The sequence below is a fragment of the Protopterus annectens genome, chromosome 12.part0 (genome assembly GCF_019279795.1).
Source record: "Protopterus annectens isolate FY-2018-M chromosome 12.part0, PAN1.0, whole genome shotgun sequence".
Classification (NCBI taxonomy): domain Eukaryota; kingdom Metazoa; phylum Chordata; order Ceratodontiformes; family Protopteridae; genus Protopterus; species Protopterus annectens.
Genome location: NC_056746.1, coordinates 1,128,732,284 through 1,128,753,657, shown reverse-complemented (window position 1 = coordinate 1,128,753,657; position 21,374 = coordinate 1,128,732,284). Strand labels below are relative to the sequence as shown.

At 43.9% G+C, this 21,374-nt stretch overlaps 1 protein-coding gene across 3 annotated transcripts in view; it reads left to right on the top strand.

Annotated features, from left to right (window-relative positions):
* Positions 1-21,374, top strand: part of MYBL2 (MYB proto-oncogene like 2) — a 779,549-nt gene that overhangs the window by 200,257 nt on the left and 557,918 nt on the right. For all 3 annotated transcript variants that reach the window (XM_044090138.1, XM_044090137.1, XM_044090139.1), the window contains exon 5: positions 3,586-3,806. In XM_044090138.1, the coding sequence (XP_043946073.1) occupies positions 3,586-3,806 (221 nt within the window). The remainder of the gene's footprint in view (positions 1-3,585; positions 3,807-21,374) is intronic.

Genomic DNA, 21,374 nt, shown 5'->3' with positions numbered 1-21,374 from the left:
GCTTTTAATGCCTAAGCAAGAAAATTCTTGGAGACCAGTTCTGGATCTTTCTTTGCTAAATCTGTTTGTGATAGTGCCCAAATTCAAAATGATATCACTTCGCAACCTGCTGATGTTAAGTTGTCAATCTCGCCTTCATTTTTGCTTGATGGGTTCGGAGCCGATCCTCTGCTCCGACTCGGCACTTGCTAAGCACGAGAGTCACTTTTACCAGCTCGAGGCAGCCCCATATCCCATGATGCAAGGCGGTAAGTACCCAGATCTCGTTTGCCACTTCGCTGATGAGGTAATCCTTTTACCAGCTCCTGGTAAGTGTTTATTATTATACATTTAGTCGCCCCTTTTCAAATATTTCTCTCTTTCAATAGTTTTCCTTTATTGTTAAGATAGTTTTAAGGGTTTTCTCTGACTAAAATTACTTTTCCCTAGTTATATTTTTAGTCAGGCCTTCTTTCCCTCCCATCCCCCCCCTACTGTTAGGGTGTGTGTGTGTGTTTTTAGTTATACCTTTAACTTAAATTGTTCTGATTTGGGACTGCGTGTGTGTTTTTTGTGTTTGGGATAACACTATGTCCAAGGAACAGAAGGTCTCAGGCTTCAAGAAGTGTGACTCGTGCTGTCAGAAGATGTCTCTGACAGACGGTCACACTTCTTGTATATATTGCCTGGGACCTCTCCACCTGCAGGACTCCTGTGCAATTTGTCATTCTTTTAGCCAGAGAGTCCTGCAGGAAAGGAGGAACAAACTTATTTTAAGAGGACTTCTTAAACCGGAGGGCTCCCCGGCAAAATCGGCTCCGGGTAAGCCCTCTAAGACTACCAAGGCCCAGGCTTCTGTACCTAAGCCTTCGGCCTTGGCTCCGACTCCTTCGGAGTCGAGATCGGCTCCGGCTGGAGCCGATCTTAGCTTGGAGAAATCTTCGGCACCGATGGCTATCGGTGCCGATACTTTGAAGGTCACTTTGGTGTCGGCTCTGACTGGCTCCGACATCCATGTGGCTCGGGCTTCGGTATCGGTGCCGACTGGCTCCGACACCATGATTTCTTTGCCTGTATTGGCTCCGGCCGGAGCTGATACATCTATACCTACACTCGGAGCCGAAAAGTTATCGGCTCCGTCTGGATCCATGGTTTCATCAGCTCCGATGGTTCCTTCGAGGAAGAGGTCCAGGTCTCCCTCTTTGGAACCGATACTGTCGGCTCCGGCCTCACCTCTTCTTTCGGAGCGGAGCCATCGGAGCCATCGGAGCCGATCATCTAGGTCTTCCAGGTTGTCAGAGCATGATTTAGAGAGGGTGGTAAGCAGATTATTAAAATCACAGGCACTAGCCCAAATGCTTCATAGTCCGTCTCAACAGACGACTATTAGTCCACACCCTCTTCAAGTTCCTCCTTTGACTCTACCCCAGAGTTTGGAGCTGGAGTCTACGGGAATAGTTACTGCTATGGCTGAGGGCCAGATACTCCCCCCTTCTGCGCCTTCAGCATCTACTCTTATCTCCTCCTCGAGGCCTTCCTTGGAGGGATTCGGTGGCCGGGCTTCCTGGTCTGCTCGAGGGGTGAGTGGCATCGGACCCTTGTCCCACCCCGCTCTTCCCTTGGAGCTTCGGCCTTGGTGAGCTCGGCTCCGACATCTGCCTCGGAGCCTTCCCTTTCGGTGGGCCCAGGAGTCCCAGTTTCTTCGGAACGGGTTCTCTCGGATCTCCCTGGGAGGGGAGCCTTCGAGGTGATGAGGAGTGTGATGGCCCCTGGGCTCAGTCAGCAGTCTATTCCTTTAGCTCCTCCCTCTACGGTGCCTGTTGATATCTCTTCCCGCTCTCTTGCTCCCGGACCGAGAGATCCACTGCCTCAGGTTTCCTCATTGGGAGGAACCCCCTCTTCCGAGGATTCTCCTGATCCGTCAGGAGATCCTCCGCGCAAGAGGACTTGTAAGAGGAAGCACCTAGACTCCCCTGAGTCTACTACTTCGGATACCGACTTAGATGAGTCTGAGGGGTCCCCAAGATCCCCCTCTGAGGATGTCTCCTTTTCAGACATCCTAGAACTCCTGAAACAGAGGGGAAACTGGCCCACCATAAATCCCTCCGATGATGAGTCGGTATACCTAGAGGCGTTTGGTTCTCGACCCTCCACCTCCTGGGTGTCTCTGCCTTTTGACCCCCTCATGCAGGTAATCGCTCGAAAGGCTTGGGCTTCTGTTGATTCCGTAGAGCCAGTTCCCAGGAGGCCTTCTAAATTTATTACAGCCCCTTCCGAACAGCAATTCCTTACAAAAGGTGTCCCGGTTGATGCCATGGTGGTGGCGGCCGCCACTAAAAAGGAACTTGCAGATCCTTCCGTACCAGTCCATCCTCCTAACAAGGATTCCAGGAACAACTCAGATATTATTTGGAAAGAACAAAACAATTCAGGAAATCCGATCAGCTCTTTCTTTCTTATGCTGAAAATAAGAAAGGCCTTCCTGTTTCCAAAGTGACCTTATCTAGATGGCTTTCTTCCACCATCTCCGAAATCTATCAGCTCAGGGGCAAATAGCTGTGCTCAAAACCAAAAGCGCATTCCACCAGAAGTTTAGCCACTTCCACAGCCTTTCAGGCTAGACTCCCTTTAGACACTATTTGTGCAGCAGCCACTTGGGCCACTCCTCATACCTTTGTTTCTCATTACAAATTGGATTTGGCCTCCAGGGATCAAGAGTCTGTTCCATTGAGCCACCCAGGATAGAGGTGCTAGGGACGCGGTCCCATCAAGCAAGAATGAAGGTGAGATTGACAACTTAACATTGAGAAGTTATGTACCTACCATAACGTTCCATGTTAGTTGTCTTCTCTCGCCTTCTTTCTTGCGACCCTCCCTCCTACCCCCTTGCCTGGACAGACCTTGATCTCCCTTGTTTGGAAGATTGCTTCTTTAGGCACCAGTTAGTTACCTGGTTTCCATTACAGCCCTCCTTTTAGGCTAATTGCTTTCTTTCCTCAGTGGAAAGTTTTATGTGCTAGGTTATTCTCCTTATAGGTACCAAACGAGATCTGGGTACTTACCGCCTTGCATCATGGGATATGGGGCTGCCTCGAGCTGGTAAAAGTGACTCTCGAGCTTAGCAAGTGCCGAGTCGGAGCCGAGGATCGGCTCCGAACCCATCAAGCAAGAAAGAAGGCGAGAGAAGACAACTAACATGGAATGTTATGGTAGGTACATAACTTCTCATTTCTTCATTTTGCAAGTTTCCTGGTAACACTAGACTTGGTGGAGTCAGATTGTCATCCCTGTACACCATGTGGGTGGAAAACGGCTTTTACTCTTTTGTCAGCTTTTAATCATCATCTCTGTGTATAAATACATCACAAACTGTGCAGCACTTAGTTTTATGCAGTTATCCGAAAATCAAACACCATAATACTTTAGTATTCGGTTATAGTATTGTGCACATCTGATGCCCACTGTTTCTGATAAATGGACATTGAGTTGCAAGTGTGTTTTGAAATCTAATTTAATAAATATGATTAAGTAAAGGAGGAGTCATTCTTGACTTGACAAGTAATTAAAGTCTTGATCTCAATGCATTCTTTTTTTTTGTTTGTTTAGGTTATTGAATTGGTTAAAAAGTATGGTACGAAACAATGGACACTTATTGCAAAACACTTAAAAGGAAGGCTAGGGAAGCAGTGTCGGGAACGGTGGCATAATCATCTCAATCCAGAAGTAAAGAAGTCTTCGTGGACAGAAGAGGAGGACCGGATTATTTATGAAGCTCACAAGGTGTTGGGAAACCGCTGGGCTGAAATTGCAAAGCTGCTTCCTGGAAGGTAAAAATCTCTCTGAGTGGGTGATACTGAACAGTACAAGCAGATTCAAATGTGTAGAGTGAGGCTTCATGCAGGACATAGGTTGCCTTAAGAGTCCTAGAAAGGATGACTCCCCCAAACTTCTCACTTTTTTGGGATGTTTTAGAACCTGAAGATGGCATTTGAAGAAAAGTGACTTTAACACTGCTGGTATTTGATGATGAACACTTAATCAAATAATTATCTAATTTTGTGCATGAATTCAGAAGTAAATGGCCATTACAGTATGTACTACATGGCTAACACTAGCTATAATGCCCCCATAAATACCTTTAGCTGTTGTTTGTACTTCCTCTCTCATTTTGCTGTTTTATTAACTTGTCTAATTACATTTCCTGTTAGTTTTCTTTGCTGTAGACACCATTTTCTTAATTCAATTAAAGTTTTTTTTTATCACTTGTAACATAAGCAAACGTAACATTTGTATAAAAGTAATCAAACCATATCAACAAGTTCACATTTACAAATATACATTATATATCTTTTTCGATACAATATTATCAGTTCAACATTACATAAATTTTTCAATTCCTGCAGTCTCATAAATATTATTCCTCCTACAAAACATTTTTCTGCATGTGTTATTCCCTCAGTTTCCATTTCTTTACATAATTTACTCCTACCCTTTTGTGAAGATCCCAATTCCTGTTCTTTTGTCTCTATTATAATCAATATTTCATGTATGCTCGGTTTAGACTTTGATCTACTTTATGTAGTAATTGCTTTTTTGACAGCCACCAGAATTAAGCTCAACAAGGGCTTACTGTGTCTAGGCAATTCAGATTCTGTATCCCAGATCAAAAAATAATTTCCTTAGTTATAATCATTTGCTTGCCCAGTATATATGACAGAGTACTCTGTAGGGAATTTTTAAAGTCTGACATCTGCTCCTAGGTAACTCTTAATTCATAGGTTCATAGGTTCGTACTAGGCTATCTGCCCTAAGGCATTTATAAGCCTAGCCAGAGTGTATGTGGCTTACACCACCCCTTAGGATGAGAATACTACGCCCTTTTAGGGTTTAGTTTACTATGCCTCTGTCTAGTAGTGACACAGAGATGACCCCCGGGGTAAACCTACGATCTCCCATCCATTCGTCGAGATTTCTCTTGAATAGAGTCAGTGAGGGGCTCTGCCTAACATGGACTGGGATTCTGTTCCAGAGTGTAGGGAGCCTCTGGGTTATGAATCTGTCCCTTCAGCACGTCCTATTTATTTCTGTGTTGAGGTTTAAGTCACTTGTTCTCGTGGCTCTGATGGATTTGGATTTTCTGAGGTGGAGCATGTCCATTAATTCAGGATTGGACATGGCCTTGTACGTCAGGCACAGATCACCTCTGAGTAGGCGGTATGCGACTGAATAGAGCTGGAGTTTTTTCAGTCGGGCGGCATATGACATATGATGTTAAGTTGTCAATCTCGCCTTCATTCTTGCTTGATGGGTTCGGAGCCGATCCCTCGGCTCCGACTCGGCACTTGCTAAGCTCGAGAGTCACTTTTACCAGCTCGAGGCAGCCCCATATCCCATGATGCAAGGCGGTAAGTACCCAGATCTCGTTTGCCGCTTCGCTTATGAGGTCCTCCTTTTACCAGCTCCTGGTAAGTGATTCTATTTATCAATATTAAGCCCCTCTTTTCTTAAAAAAACCCTTAATTGTTAGTTAGTAGTTAATTTTTTACCTTTTGTGACAGAAAATCCCTGTCTTTTCTATTTTATTTTAGTCAGATTTATCCCCATCCCATCCCCTCCCTGTTAGGGTGTGTGTGTTGTTTATAGAAATACCTTTTTGGGTATTTTATTTAAGTTAAATTTTGACTGGTGTGTGTGTGTGTGTTTGTTTAAAGCACCATGTCAAAGGAGAGGGTCTCAGGTTTTAAGAAGTGTGACTCGTGCTGTCAGAAGATGTCTCTGACAGACGGTCACACTTCTTGCCTTTATTGCCTAGGCCCTCTTCACCTGCAGGACTCCTGTGCTATTTGTCATTCCTTCAGCCAGAGAGTCCTGCAGGAAAGACGTAATAAACTGATTCTTAGGGGCCTTCTTAAGCCGGAGGGCTCTCCGGCTAAGTCGGCTCCATCCAAATCAGTTAAACCTTCCAAGGCCCAGGCTTCTGTATCTAAGCCTGCGGCCTCGGCCCCGACTCGTACTGAGTCGAGATCGGCTCCGGCTGGAGCCGATTCTGGCTTGACAAAGCCTTCGGCACCGATGGCTATCGGTGCCGAATCTGTATTGACCACTTCGATGTCGGCTCCGATCGGTTCCGACACCCATGTGGCACAGGCATCGGTGTCGGCTCCGATCGGCTCCGACACCGTTACTTTGGTGGCTGTATCGGCTCCGGCTGGCATCGAGGCTTCCTGTCGGCTCCGAGAGGTCGGCTCCGACAGGATCTATAGTATCGGCTCCGATGGCTCATTCCAGGAAGAGGTCGAGGTCTCCTTCCTTGGAGCCGATACTTCGGCCCGGCTTCACCTCTTCTATCGGAACGGAGCCATCGGAGCCGATCTTCAAGGTCATCCAGGTTGTCAGATCATGACCTAGAGAGAGTGGTCAGTAGATTACTTAAGTCACAGGTACTGGCCCAAATGTTACACAGTCCGTCTCAACAGACGACTGTTGGTCCACACCCGTTACAGTTCCTCCTTCAACTCTACCCCAGAGCTTGGAGTTGGAGTCTTCGGAATGGTTACTGCTACGGCTGGAGGACGGATACCCCCTTCTGTTCCTTCAGCCTCTACTCTTATCTCCTCTTCGAGACCTTCCTTAGAGGGATTCGGTGGTCGGGCTTCCATGGTCTCCTCCGAGGGGGTGAGTGGCATCGGACCCTTGTCCGAACCCGCTCTTCCCCTTGGAGCCTCGGCCTTGGTGAGCTCGGCTCCGACATCTGCCTCGGAGACTTCCCTTTCGGTGGTCCCTGGAGTTCCTAGCTCTTCGGAGCGGGTTCTCTCGGACCTGCCTGGGAGGGGAGCATTCGAGGTGATGAAGAGTGTACTGGCCACTGGTATCAGTCAGCAGTCTGTTCCTGTAGCTCCTCCCTCTATAGTACCTGTTGACATCTCTGCCACTTCTCTTGCTACAGGACCCAGAGATCCTCCGCCTCAGGTTTCCCCATTGGGAATTTCCCCTCTTCCGAGGATTCTCCTGTTGTTTCGGGAGTTCCTCCGAGGAAGAGGACTTGTAAGAGGAAGCATGTAGACTCCCGAGTCTGTCACTGGATACTGACTTTGATGAGTCAGAGGGATCCCTAGATCCCACTCTGAGGATGTCTCCTTCTCAGACATCCTAGAACTTCTGAAACAGAGGGGAAACTGGCCCACCAACAATCCCTCTGAGGATGAGTCAGTATACCTAGAGGCGTTTGGATCTCGGCCCTCCACCTCCTGGGTGTCTCCGCCTTCGACCCCTTATGCAGGTTATTGCACGTAAGGCGTGGGCTGCTCCTGACTCTGTAGAGCCAGTCCCTAGGAGGCCTCCAAAATTTATCACTGCCCCGAGTGTCAAACAATTCCTTACTAAGGGTGTCCCGCTGATGCCATGGTGGTGGCTGCGGCCACCAAAAGGAACTTGCAGATCCTTCCGTGCCTGGCCCATCCTCCTAATAAGGACTCTAGGACCATGGATAGGTACGGTAAGCGGATGTTTTCCTCAGCGACCTTTGCTATGCTCGCTGAATTATCTATGTCACTTCACCAGACTCCAGAGATATCCTGAAGGAGCTGGGAGAAGTAGTTCAGGATCCTACAGCTGCAAGGGCTCAAGAAAAATTGCTTCGCAGCTAGGAACCCTCAATTCCATTGCAAACTCCTCCATGCGGCTAATATCTTATGCTGCGGATGGATAGACTAGAGCCGCAGGTACAGGTGTGGCTCTTAGACGCCAAGCCTGGATGCGGCTATGTGATTTTGCGGATCCCTTTAAGGCGTCCTTCACAAATTCTCCCTTTGATGGGTCAGCTTTGTTTGGCCCTCAGGTGAAGGAAACCTTGACCAGGTGCGAGCAGGACGGCAAGACTCTTTCTGCTCTTGAGTCCGTTTTCCACCCTTCTAGACCTTATCCCAAAGGACAGAAGGGCGGAAGATGTGGTTCCGTAAATCCCAAGGAGTCACGCCGATTCACGTGGTCAGTTTACCCCTAGAGGCAGAGGGGTAACAACAACAGACGCTCTAGAGGCAGAGGGGTCCAAGAACCAGGGAAACAGGGAGCCTCTCTCTGACAAGCCCTTTCAGCATCCCTGAGGTGTTGCCCGGCTGTCCCTCCTTGGAGGCAGTTGGGGGAAGATTATCACTGTACCCAGAAGCCTGGCATTCCCTCACTCAAGACAGATGGGTACAGTCGATCATATCCAAGGGTTACATAATTCCTTTCGAGGAAAGTCCCTTCCCCTCAAGTTCCCTTCCAGATGTACCACCCGGTCTAAGGGAGATTGCAGAGTCAGAAATCGCAAAACTACTGCAAAAAAGAGCCATTCAGCCAGTTACAATAGACCATTCAGAGCCCGGAATCTACTCAAGGTTCTTTTTGGTCCCCAAAAAGACGGGAGACTGGAGAACAATATTGGATCTCAGCCGACTCAACAAGTCTGTCAGGAAGACAAGATTCCGAATGGTCACTCTTCAGTCAATTCTGCCCTTCTTACAGAAGGACAACTGGATGTGCTCAATAGATCTTCAGGATGCGTACTATCACATCAAAATTCACAGACGCTCCAGGAGATTTCTCCGCTCGGCTGGGGTCCAGTCATTTCCAGTTCAGAGCCCTGCCCTTTGGTCTCACTACAGCCCCCAGAGTGTTCACCAAATGCATGGCAGTGGTCACGGCTCACCTGAGACGTCAAGGATTCCAGGTGTTTCCGTATCTCGACGACTGGCTCCTATCAGCCACCACCAGGCATCAGCTTATACAAGCCAGGGATTACACAATAGACCTTTGTTCTCATTTGGGCATCTCAATCAACTTCAAAAGTCATCCTTATCGCCCTGCCAGTCTATTACCTTCATAGGCGCAAACTTAAACACTGTTCGGATGTCAGCTACCCTTACAGAACAAAGAGTTTCAGACATTCAGACTCATGTCAGGATCATTCTGGCCAGCAAGAAAATACAGGCCAGAATGGTTCTAAAGGTATTAGGTCTCATGGCTGCGCCATTACTCTTCTTCCCTGGCTCGATTCTACATGCGCCTTCTTCAGTGGATGCTGTTCACACAGTGGTCATACCAGCAACTTCCAATGCGTCACCAGATTCTGGTGACACAGACATGCAAAGAGCATCTTGCTTGGTGGATCACATCGTCTCAGGTTCACCAAGGCAGGTACTTTGTACCCCCATCCCCGATAGCCACTGTCACCACGGATGCCTCCTGATCGGGTGGGGGTCATTATCAGGGCAGGATGGTTCATGGGACGTGGCAGCCGCTCGAGTACCATCTGCACATAAATGTCCTGGAGATGAGAGCAGTGCTTTTAACGCGTTGCAAGCCCTCAACGACTTTCTTCCCGTAGGGACAATTGCAGTCCACACAGACAACATGTCTGTAGTTTGGTATATCAACAAACAGGGCGGAACCAAGTCCTACCCCTTGTGTCGAGAAGCGCTCAGACTATGGCAATGGGCGATCTCCTCTCATCGGTTTCTGGTAGCAACGCATATCCCTGGGAAAACCAACATTATAGCGGACAGATTGAGCAGAGCTATCCTCATGCCTCACGAGTGGTCTCTCAAGCAATCTATAGCGGAAGAGATTTTTCTGGAATGGGGTCGCCCATGTTGCGATCTTTTTGCTACTCCCCAAAACAGCAAATGTCCAGACTTCTTCAGCCTCTTCCTCTATCAGGCCATCCCCCCAGAGACGCTCTGACCCAGGATTGGCCCCAGGGACTTCTTTATGCCTTCCCTCCATTTCCTCTGATCCCTCAAGTTATCCAGAAAGCTACCGTTTTGAGAGCCAAATTGATTCTCATTGCCCCTTACTGGCCTCGACAAGTTTGGTTCCCGTTCCTCCATCATCACCTTTTGGTGCAGCCGTGGCATCTGGACCCAGTGCCAGACCTTCTGATTCACCAATCGGGTCAGCTGCACCGGTCAATCCCTTCTCTCAACCTCACAGCATGGTTGCTCCACTTCCTTCCTTAGCCAGGCTTCCGTTGATCTCTAACCCTGTTAGAGACATCATAGTAGCTTCGCTAAAATCCTCTACCAGGAGGATTTATACAAGCAAATGGAAACGTTTCTCTTATTGGGCTAAGGCCCAAAATATTGATCCTTTTACTGCCCCTGTTCAGGCAGTCCTGGACTTCTTAGCAGAGATTTTTCATGCAGGCTCCTCTTCTTCCACAGTCAGAGTTCAATTGGCTGCTATTTCTAATTTTCATGTTGGGATAGCAGATCATAATATTATGTCCCATAGGCTCTGCAGGGCCTTCTTGAAAGGAATTTTCCTACTAAAGCCTCCAATCAGGAATCCTCCTCCTCAGTGGGATCTAAATTTAGTGCTGACATCCTTGATTCTTCCCCTTCGAGCCAGCTGTTTCTTGTTCCCTGAAATATCTTTCTTGGAAAACTTTATTCCTAGTGGCTATTACATCTGCCAGGAGGGTGTCTGAACTTCATGCTCTTTCGGTTCGACCCCCCTATTTGGTTTTTCACAAAGACAGAGTATCTTTGAGAACTAATCCATCCTTTTTACCTAAGGTCGCTTCAAAGAACAATCTGAATCAATCCATTGATCTCCTGTATTTTTCCTAACTATTCAGATAGAGCTGAACAAAAGCTACATTATCTTGATGTCCACCGTCAACTTAGATATTATTTGGACAGAACAAAAAATTTAGAAAATCTGATCAACTTTGTGTTTCCTATGCGGATAATAAAAAAGTCCTTCCTGTTTCTAAAGTGACCTTGTCCAGATGGCTTTCTTCGGTCATCTCGAAATTTATACGCTCAGGGGAAAACAGCTGTGCTCAAAACCTAAAGCACATTCAACTAGGAGCTTAGCTACTTCTACAGCCTTTCAAGCTAGACTTCCTTTGGACACTATTTGTGCAGCTGCCACTTGGGCTACTCCTCACACTTTTGTTTCCCATTACAAATTGGACTTGGCCTCCAGGGACAGAGCCAGTTTTGGCTCTACAGTCCTCAAGAGTTTGTTCCATTGAGCCACCCAGGATAGAGGTGCTAGGGACGCGGTCCCATCAAGCAAGAATGAAGGCGAGATTGACAACTTAACATTAAGTTATGTACCTACCATAACGCTTCCATGTTAGTTGTCTTCTCTCGCCTTCTTTCTTGCGACCCTCCCTCCTTCCCCCTGGCCTGGACAAACCTTGTATAAGAAACTGTTATGCTGAAGACCATTCAGACCTGGTCCTTCTTCCATCTGTAATTTTTTTCTTTCTTCCTTTGGGAAGTATTTTATGCTTGGTGCTATTGCCCTTTGTCAGCAAACGAGATCTGGGTACTTACCGCCTTGCATCATGGGATATGGGGCTGCCTCGAGCTGGTAAAAGTGACTCTCGAGCTTAGCAAGTGCCGAGTCGGAGCCGAGGGATCGGCTCCGAACCCATCAAGCAAGAATGAAGGCGAGAGAAGACAACTATCATGGAACGTTATGGTAGGTACATAACTTCTTATTTAAGACCCTTTATCCTCTTGGTGAGGAACTTTTGGGGTCTTTCCAACTGCTGCAGGTGTCGGGTGAGATGCATCCCAAATGGGGCATTGTACTCAATCATTGGCCTGATAAGAGAAGAGTACAGGGGCACAACGACCTCTCTTGATCTAGATGTGAAACCTTTCATGATAAGGTGGGCAATATAGAAGGTCTTCCTAACCACTTTGGCAATGTGAGTGTCAAATGAGAGGTTACTGTCAACCTGGGTCCCTAGGTCCCTGATTACCTCTTCCGTACTTAATGGATTACCGCCTATGTGGTAATTTGTCGGTACCTTGTTTTTCCCAAAGGGTATGACTATACATTTTTTGGCGTTCACCTTAAGGCCATGGCTCTGGCACCAATTATCCGTTTCTATGAGGCCTCTCTGAAGGATGTTTGTGTCCGCTTGAGTATCAATTATGGCACCCAGTTTGCAGTCATCTGCGAACTTTGTCAGCCACAATCCTCCTATGTTTGCCTGTACCTCGGAAAAATAAATGCCGAACAAGAGGGGTCCCAGGACGGAGCCCTGTGGGACACCGTTTGTGACTGGCTTAGAGTCTGACATAGCTCCAGCAACTCTGACCCTGTGGGTTCTGTCCTTGAGCCAGTTTGCAACCCATCTTGTGACATATGGGTTTACATTTAAGCTGGTGAGTTTGTCTATGATGCCCGAGTGGGGTATCGTGTCAAAGGCTTTTGCAAGGTCAAGGTAGGCTGTGTGAACTGCCTTACCCTCATCAATGGCCTTAGTGACTGTTTCAAAAAAGTCGACCAAGTTCAAAAGGCAGGATCTGCCCTTGACAAAGCCAAATTGGGTAGGATCCAATGTCTGTAGGTCCCCAATGTCTTTGTTTATGAGTTCCATAATGATCCTCTCCATAGCTTTGCAGACCAGGCTCGTCAAGCTTATGGGCCGGTAATTTCCAGGGTCCGTAGAAGCACCGCCTTTGTGAAGTGGGACCACTGTTGCCGTACGCCACTCTTTGGGTACGTATCCTGTAGTAAGGCTAAGATTAAACAGCAGCCTTATGTGTGGGTTTAGTTCCTCTTGGAGTTCATGTAGCACACAGCCCGGAACACCATCCGGTCCCATTGATGCTGTGTTTTTAGCTTTAGAGAGGGTGGCTCTCACCTGGGCATCTGAGATGTTAGGGAGGCTACACTCTGCTGGGATAGTTATTTCTCCTTTTGGGGGGGAGGGGGAGGAGAAATTTGCACTGAACCTGTCTGCCAGAATGTTGGCAATGTCAGTGGGTTCGGTGTATTTTGTGTCATTTTGGACTAACTCTGAGCATATCTGGGAGTTTCCACCCAGGTTTCTAACATAGCTAAAGAAGGCCTTGTGATTGTCTTTTGCGATTTTTCTCTCAAAGTTGGCCTTGGATGATTTTATGAGTGATCGTAGTTTTTGCTAGTACTGATCAGAGACGCCTTCCCTTTTAGGGATTTTGCTCTGTCATGTAGTAGCTTCCTCCTCCTGTTGTAAAGTTTGTTTATGGCTGGGGTCCACCAGACCAGGCGCCTGCCTTTGGGGAATGGGTCTTGGTTTTATTTGGGATTGCATGATCCATGCATTCTTGAAGGTGCCCATAGAAGGCATTTGCAAAGGATTCAGCAGTGTGGGTTGTGGTTTCCACTGGCCCAGGGGCCTTGAAGGATACCACTTCAGTCTTAAGAAGTGTGAAGTTTGCTTTTGAGAAGTTCTTCACTGTGGTCTTTTGTGCAGGGGGTGGGGGCGGGATGTGGATTTCCAGTGAGATTAATTTATGGTCTGATCTTACCAAAGAGGGATATACTTCCAGTGTGGAGCATTTTGTCCCCATGTTTGTGATGATCAGGTCTAGTATATTGTCTCCTCTTGCCCATCACACCTCCAACATTTGCCATCTACCTGAAGAAAACTTGTTTATAATCCACTTGGATTATAAAAGTACCCATGCAAATACTTCCAGGCAAAAATCCTATGTCTTCTAGAGTTTGTTGCATTTTGGGAGCCATACATATGTCCTACTATTGTTTATTTGTGAATTGCTTATGTAATCTTTCTTCCCAATCCATTTTGACCTCCTCCTGACTGATTCCTATAGTTATTGTAGAATCTTTTATATGCCCTACTAATTATCCTTTTTTAGCAACTTCTGTTCTAGGTTCAACTAAAAACTTCAAGTGCAGTTCTTTCATTTGTATTCCCCTCCCCTATTCATAGGCAGGAGCTTCCACTTTCTCAGTTTTTGTATTCTCTTTTGTTTAGTCTCTTCCCAGATATCCTTAGCTACCATAACAGAATCCTTTTAAACTCGTGCTCCTAAATAATTTATCGTGTCCTTATAAAAATGGGTATTGCTAAAATAATTCATGTGTGGGTACGTAGTTTACAGCTATAGCCTCTGTTTTATTTTCTTTAATTTTATATCCAAAAAAAACATGGAACTGTCTCAGAATTTTCTACAACAGTGAGATGTCCTTTTCTGGTTCTGTCAGATACAAAATATCTGCAAATAAGGCCAACTTTTCTTGAATACCATATTACTTATATCCTTGAATTTCTGAATTCCTTATTTTCTTTGCCAGTGGCACTGAGCCAAAGGGAAAGAGGACACTTCTGTTTGATTCCCCTGTTCAGACACAGCTAATCAGAGAGGAACCCTCTCACTTTGATCCCTCATATAGCCTCCTAGCTAGCCTTATTATTTTATCAGGAAATGCAAAGCTTCCATTGCCCTACTCATAACATCCTAGCTTACTTTGTCAAATGTTTTCTGTGTATCAAGACCCAACAACAACAGCAGTATTTTCTTACACTGTGCTTCCCTCTGTATCATCACTGTTCTATTAATGTTGTTAAATGTTTGCCTTCCCTCCACATAAACAACATTGATCCATATCTATCAGTTTTGGCAACACCTTTGCAATTCTTTTAGACATTATAGACATAAACTCTTTATAACAATGGTTTAAAATTGAAATGGGCCTGTATGAAGCTGGATCTGATGAGTCTTTACCATCTTTAGGTATTACAGCTGCCACAACTTTTTTCTAGGATGTTGGTGCTTGTCATAATCATCATCATCTTCTTCTTTCGGCTTTTTCCCAGTTAGGGGTCGCCACAGCGGATCACCTATCCGCTCATGATTGGCAGTGGAGTTTTACAGTGTCGAGTTGCCAGCCTGGCGCCCAACCTTCCACAGAAGGCACACGCGCGCATTCGCACCTTGGGCCAATTTAGAGTGTCCAATCCACCTACAGCATGTCTTTGGGATGTGGGAGGAAACCGGAGCACCTGGAGGAAACCCACGCGACCACAGGGAGGACACTCCGCACAGAAGGTACCCCAGTCGAGGATAGAACCGAAGAACCTCTTGCTGTGAGGCGGCAACACTAACCGCTTCACCACCGTGGCTGCCCGTTGGTGCTTCTCATCCTTTTAAAATATTATTAAACAAAAGCTTTCAGATCCTTTATCACTTTCTTCCCTCCTAGCTGCCAAACATCCACCAGAATGCCATCTATTCCTGGAGACTTTCCTGCAAATTGGTTATAGATTACCCTTTTTATCTCATCTCCTCCTGTCTTAACTATTAATTATTGAGCCTCACCTACCTCTAACCTTGGCATATTTGCCTTCCATAAATATCTCTGTTTGTACTTTTTCTTAACTTCCCCACTTCTCCGCTTTATACAAATTTTCATAACATTTCCAAAATATCACTTAATACCTGTACAGGTTCTTTGGCTATTTTCTTGTTGTAGGCTCCTATACTTTTAGCAACAACCCTTTCTACTTTCTGTTGCTCAAGTGATAATGCTAAAAGTTTCTGTGCTCTGGAAACAGTTGCTTAATAGCAACCTTTCTTTCTTTCATGCATATTATCCAGATACTCCCTTATTTTCTCTTTAGCACTCTGTAATTGAGCCTCCTCTTGTTCTCTGAGATTCCATTTATTCTGCAATACTTTAACCTTTGCCAGCCCTCTAAATAATTATTATTACTTTTTAACCAGATCTCTTTTTCTTTTATTACTATCCTATTTTTAAGCTCCACTTTCATTTTATCCCACTCACTAGCTATAACTTCTGGGGGTGCACTGTATATTCCCCAATAACCCCCGGATAATTTCACTACCCATTCCCTAAATTCGTCTCTTTTTAACAGAGAGGGCTGGATGTGCCAGTGTCTCATGTTTACATATTTACCCTGAAATTTTATCTTGGTAATTAATGGCACATGATTTGAAAGAGTTACTGGATGTATCAAAATTCTCGATTTAAATGCAGATGTTCCTGTGAAATATAATTGCTGTTGGCACCATTTTGAGCTTTTCTGCCTCATATTAGTCTTTCTATTTTCCAGCAAATTTGCATACATTCTGTGGAATTATACACTTTTGTGTCTGTTTTTTCTTCTTTTTTTCTTCAAACACCTTTATTGAATTAGTTTAGGAGATGGTGAGTAGGCAGACTATTTCTTCATTTTTATTGTGAGAAGCTCTAACAGCCCCCCTGCAGGTTTCTGGGAAACCTTCCTTGAGGGAAAAGTCCTGCCTGCTTATTTTTTGGGCCTGTAGCCAAGAGCTGGTTGCCTACCCTATTGATACCAGCACCAGCTTCTCCTACATTTACTTATAAGAAATTTTGTTGCAAAACACACAGCATGGAATCGGCCCTCAGGCACTTCAGCCTTCTATTTTGGGAATGTAATTCCTGATGAAATGAAAGTGTGAATAGATTCCTTCCAGATTCTGGAGTCTTGCAGTGGCCATGCAGGTTTGGAATATTTGACACCGATTTCTATTTGTGTTCCAGCAGCAGAGATGAAGAAGAAATTATTTTGGCAGACTCCCACTAGAGTACATTTCATTTAGAACTAAATTAAATCTTGTATAGGAGCATTTTAAATGAGGCCTTAAAGAAATTTAAGAGGTACCTATACCCTTTGAGTACAGGCTCTCCAAGGCTAAAAGTGTCATCCGTATTGATAGTCGAAGTTTTGAACACACTTTTGAAATGTTTTCCTAGAACCTTGACTCCCACTCTCCAGCCTCCAAAAATCTAGGAAGATTTAATGTAGTGTAAATGAGTACGTACATGTGTACTTACTTGTACAAAAACCCAGCCAGTGTTCCACTAGGCATATTCTTGGATGCTGCATGGGTATTCAAACTAGCTTCAGTTCTGGATGTTAATCATATTGATCACCACTACAGTAGCCTTAGCTATATCCTGCCAAAGATGTAACAGCTGGCCAGCTCCCAAAGTGTCAGGGCTCCTTCCACACACACACAAACTGCCAAGCAACTTGAGCTAAACTGACTAAAAGACACATTTGGGTGTGAACCCTCCCAAACTTTACTGCTACTAAAGAATATGCTCCTATGAGGCTTTTTGAGGGTTGATGGTTGGCTTGTGCTGTTCCTTTACTGGGCAGATAAGTTTGCTTATTATTGGTACTTTCCTGTTGAAAGTTATTTTAAAGCTAGAAGTTTGTTTTTTTAATGAACTAAGTTTGTGTTTTTAATGGACTGTCACAAGACACTACTGTAGTTTTAAAAGGGAGTTCTTTTTTCCTGTTAGTTTAAAGTAACTGAAAAGAATTTATTCTGTGGAGAAATTGTGTTTATTTTACTCTGTTTGCCTTTTTACTGTGTCTGTGAAAAAAGTACTCTTAAAAACGTTGTTTTTACCGCTATTTGCTGCTTATTTTCCCTGTAATAGAGGCACCATTTTTGCCTTGACTGTGGAAAAATTGTGATTTCTTTCTGTTCCTGGAAGAAAAAAACAAAGGTTAAGCAAACAGCCTTTGTCATCACAGCAGGCTAGCAATTTGCTTTAGCTGTAGGTGAATGACTGTGCTTTAGCCATTAGTTGTACATCAGACCACTCTTCTTTTACCCCAGATCCCATCTTTTTTCCCAGATCCCTCTGGGTGTAGCACCTACAGCCACTATGGACTGGAGGTTAACCATGTCCTGTGTGGCTGCTGGGATCTCCTCAGTAGGCAACGAAGATCCAGTCTTGTTGATCCTGGGAGAGGGACCAGGGAAGGCTTCCCTGTTTTGTCATAATGTTGTGCCCATCCCTGGGGAAGTTGCTATTGCCATTAGTAAAATTGTTGGTCCTATTTGTCCTTGTCAAAAAGAAACTGAAAACTAATCATGTAGCTACTCCTCACATTTCCTTGGACAGTAGTAATTTACTGGGTCTGGCTCAGGGTTTAATTCATGGCATTGATCCTTGTAAAGTAGTTTCTAGTAAAAGAAAGAGGGGTACCTCCTTTCCTGATGAGATTCAGGATTCTGAATCTGGACAGGACGATGAAAGAACAGATGCAGGGTTTTTTCCTCTGATTTCTGAGTCAGACTCTGAGGAGAACTCCGTTTCTGATTCTCCTTGTGTGTGTGTGTGTGTGTGTGTGTGTGTGTGTGTGTGTGTGTGTGTGTGTGTGTGTGTGTGTGTGTGTGTGTGTGTGTTCTTTCGCTGACACTATTTCTAGAATGTGTCAATGTTTTCAGTGGAAGAAGACTGACATTTCTCAGTCTGTAATAAAATACAGAGTTGTTAAAGAATTTCCAGAACCTGCACACATTCCTCTAGTTCTGTCAGGTTGGAGGATGGGTGTTATTGCCTGCAATTTTTCTGACAGTCATCCAACTGCCCCAAAAAATGTAGGTAGGATGTATAAATTTCCCCAGTCTTTTAAGTTTTCATACACTCTTCCCAAACCTGATCCAGCAGCTGTAGCTTTAGTTAATCCTTGTGCTGCTAAACACTTAGTTAATTCCAATCCTGCTATGTCTGATAAGGATGGGAAGATTATTGATAAGTGTGGGGAAAACATGTATTCAGGAGTTTGAATTGTCAGGCTTGTATATTAAGGTTTGTTGTGAATAATTTTGAAAGTATGAGGAATGCTTCACCTGCAGTTTCTTCTTGTGAGGAAAACTTTAAATGAGATTTCTTCTATTGTTTGTCACTGCTTATTGTATAGTGCGTGTGTGTGTGTCTACTAACTCTTCAAGGACTGTGGCCACTGGTACTGTTGTGAGGAGGTTTGCATGGCTGTGATCTCAGAACCTCCTAATGGTGTTAAACTTGAGATTTTAAATTCTCCTTTGGATGGAGATTTAGTTTTTGGCACCTCTACTGTAGAGGTGATCAAATGTGTGATGAAAGGGATAAGCTAATACAGGGAATCTGTAAAATTTTTCAGCCCTTTTCCAAAATTTCTAAGGGATTCTCAAACTTACCATCCAGTTTTGGTAAGAAGTGAAATAATCAGTCTCAACAAGATGCAGGTAAATGGGAATTTAAGAAGAAATAGGGAGTTCCAAGAATAATTCTTCCAGGACAGTCCATTAAGTCAGAATGAATAAGAGGCATTGTTCCCCATCCCACCCCACCCAGGTAGTCCTTGTTTTCTTCCAGAAAGTCTGAATCCCGACTTTTCTGTTTGGCAATGGACAATTTCAGACAAAGTGTTTCTGAGCATCATTCATCTAGGTCACAAGTGGCAGTGGGAGGAAATTCCTCATCCTCCAGACCAGAGTCTTCTAGTTCCACCTGTCCTTCATCACATGCTGCTCCAGTGGGTAATAGAACCAGTTCCTCCTTTCCAGGTGGGAAAGGGGTTTTGTTGAAATATGTTTTTAGTACCAAAGAAAGAAAATTATTGCATCTTTCTTTCCTAAACCTTTTTGCGATAGTGCTCAAATTCAAAAAGTCACCTCACAACCTGTTACCTGTTCATACTCATTCAAGTTTCCTGGTAACGCTAGATTTAAAAGATGCTTATGACATTCCTATTCGTCCACACTTCAGACGTTTCTTATGGTTTTGTGCATCTGGATCATATTATCAGTTCTCTGCCTTACCCTTTGGAGACTTCACTGTACCAAAAGTGTTTACAAAGTGTCCAACTCCCGTTATTGTTCATTGCAGGCTACAGGATATCCACATTTTTCCATATTTAGACAACATGCTTACCTTTGCAGATTCTTTTTCAAAGAGTTGGGAATCTCTGTCTTGGGTAAGATTTCTCTTACACATGCTGAGCTTCCAAGAGAGCATTGAAATGTTTTTCATGACTCCTTACTGGGATGTCAACTAGACACCACAGTTCAAAGAACTTTTCTTCCACAATAGAAAATAGATCTATCGGAAATTAGCAGAAAGAAATGGATAAGTCAAATTATAACTTCAGAGGGGAAAACAAACAGTGCTGGGGCTGCCATAATAATTAAAAAACAATTTAAGGAAAAAACACTTAAAACCAAAGCTGACAAGGAGGGAAGATGGTGTTACGTACCATTTAGTAGTCCTACAATACTAAAACCTATAATGGTACTTAATGTTTACGCACCCTGTAATAACCAACAACATTTTTTTTATGTCATTATACCCAACCTTAAACCAATGTAAAGATCACTACCTAGTGATTGGAGGTAACTGGAACACATATCAAAACCCAGAAAAGGATAAATCTAATCTGACCAAATCACATAATAAACAAGCCACATTAGCCCTTAATGAACTCAAACAAGATTTTCAAACTATATGACCCTTTTTAAATATAGGAACAGTGCAGATAAAACAGGGAAATTCACATTCTATTCGCAATGCCACAAAATGTGGGTCAAGGATAGACTTCTTCTTAATCTCTGACATATTCATTAACATGGACCCAACAATAACTATACATACCAGGTTCTTTTCAGATCACTCCAAAATCACACTGAACATTAACTGGGACAAAAAGATATATTTAGAGAATAGGGGTCATAATTGGTCATTAAATCCTAATTTACTTTCCAAAATGGATGTAATAAAAGAAACAGAAGCAATACTAAAAATAGCTCTTACAAATATCACTAATTCCCAAGTACCAACTGACATAGAATGGGCTGCAACCAAAGCACAAATTAGAGGATTGTTTATCAAAAAAGCAGCATACTATAAAAAAAATACAACTGAAAGAGGAGCATATACTGAAAGGGAAAATAGAGCATCTTGAAAAAGAACTAATAAATAACCCTAAGAACCAAACAGAAGCAGAACCTTTAAAACTGCAAAGGGATCTATATATGTTAGAAACCAGGAACCTATCTTTTTATGAAGCCAGAATGTTAGCCACTTATGCAGAAGAAGCTCAAATACCATCTAGAGCTCTGGCCAGAATTATCTCCCAACACAAAAATGCCTCCAGTATATCGGAAATAAACTACAGAGAAAAACTACACAAAAAAATGAAGACATTATTAAAACATTTGAACAAATATACTCTCAAATATATGGAGCACAAATACTACAAACCTCAAAGGAAGATGGAACTCTTTTCCTTCAAAAACTGAAATTCCTTAAACTCAGTTTAGACCAACAAAAAAAAAACTAACTGAACCGATATCCATCAGTGAAATTATTACAACAATCAAACACTTAAAAGCGCATAAGGCTCCTGGTCCGGATGGACTCTCATCAGAATTTTACAAAGCATTTTCCCCCTTGATAGCCAAACTACTATACTATACACTGAATTACATAATAAACTATAAAATAAATGATATCCACTTTAATGCCTCTAAAACCATCTTTATATTAAAAGAACACACAGACCCCAAAAACCCTGACAGCTACAGATCCATCTCCCTCTTAAATATAGATACTAAAATATTTACCTCTATATTTGCAAACAGAATGAAAAATCTGATAAGAGAACATAATTTCCCCAGAACAATCCCGTTTTACACCACATAGACAGACTAGTGACAATACATTAACATTAGATGCACTAATATCCTATGCTAACCGATACAATATCAACATCTACACAATGGTAGTGGATGCCCACAAGGCATTTGATAGGGTTAATCTAGAATTCTTAC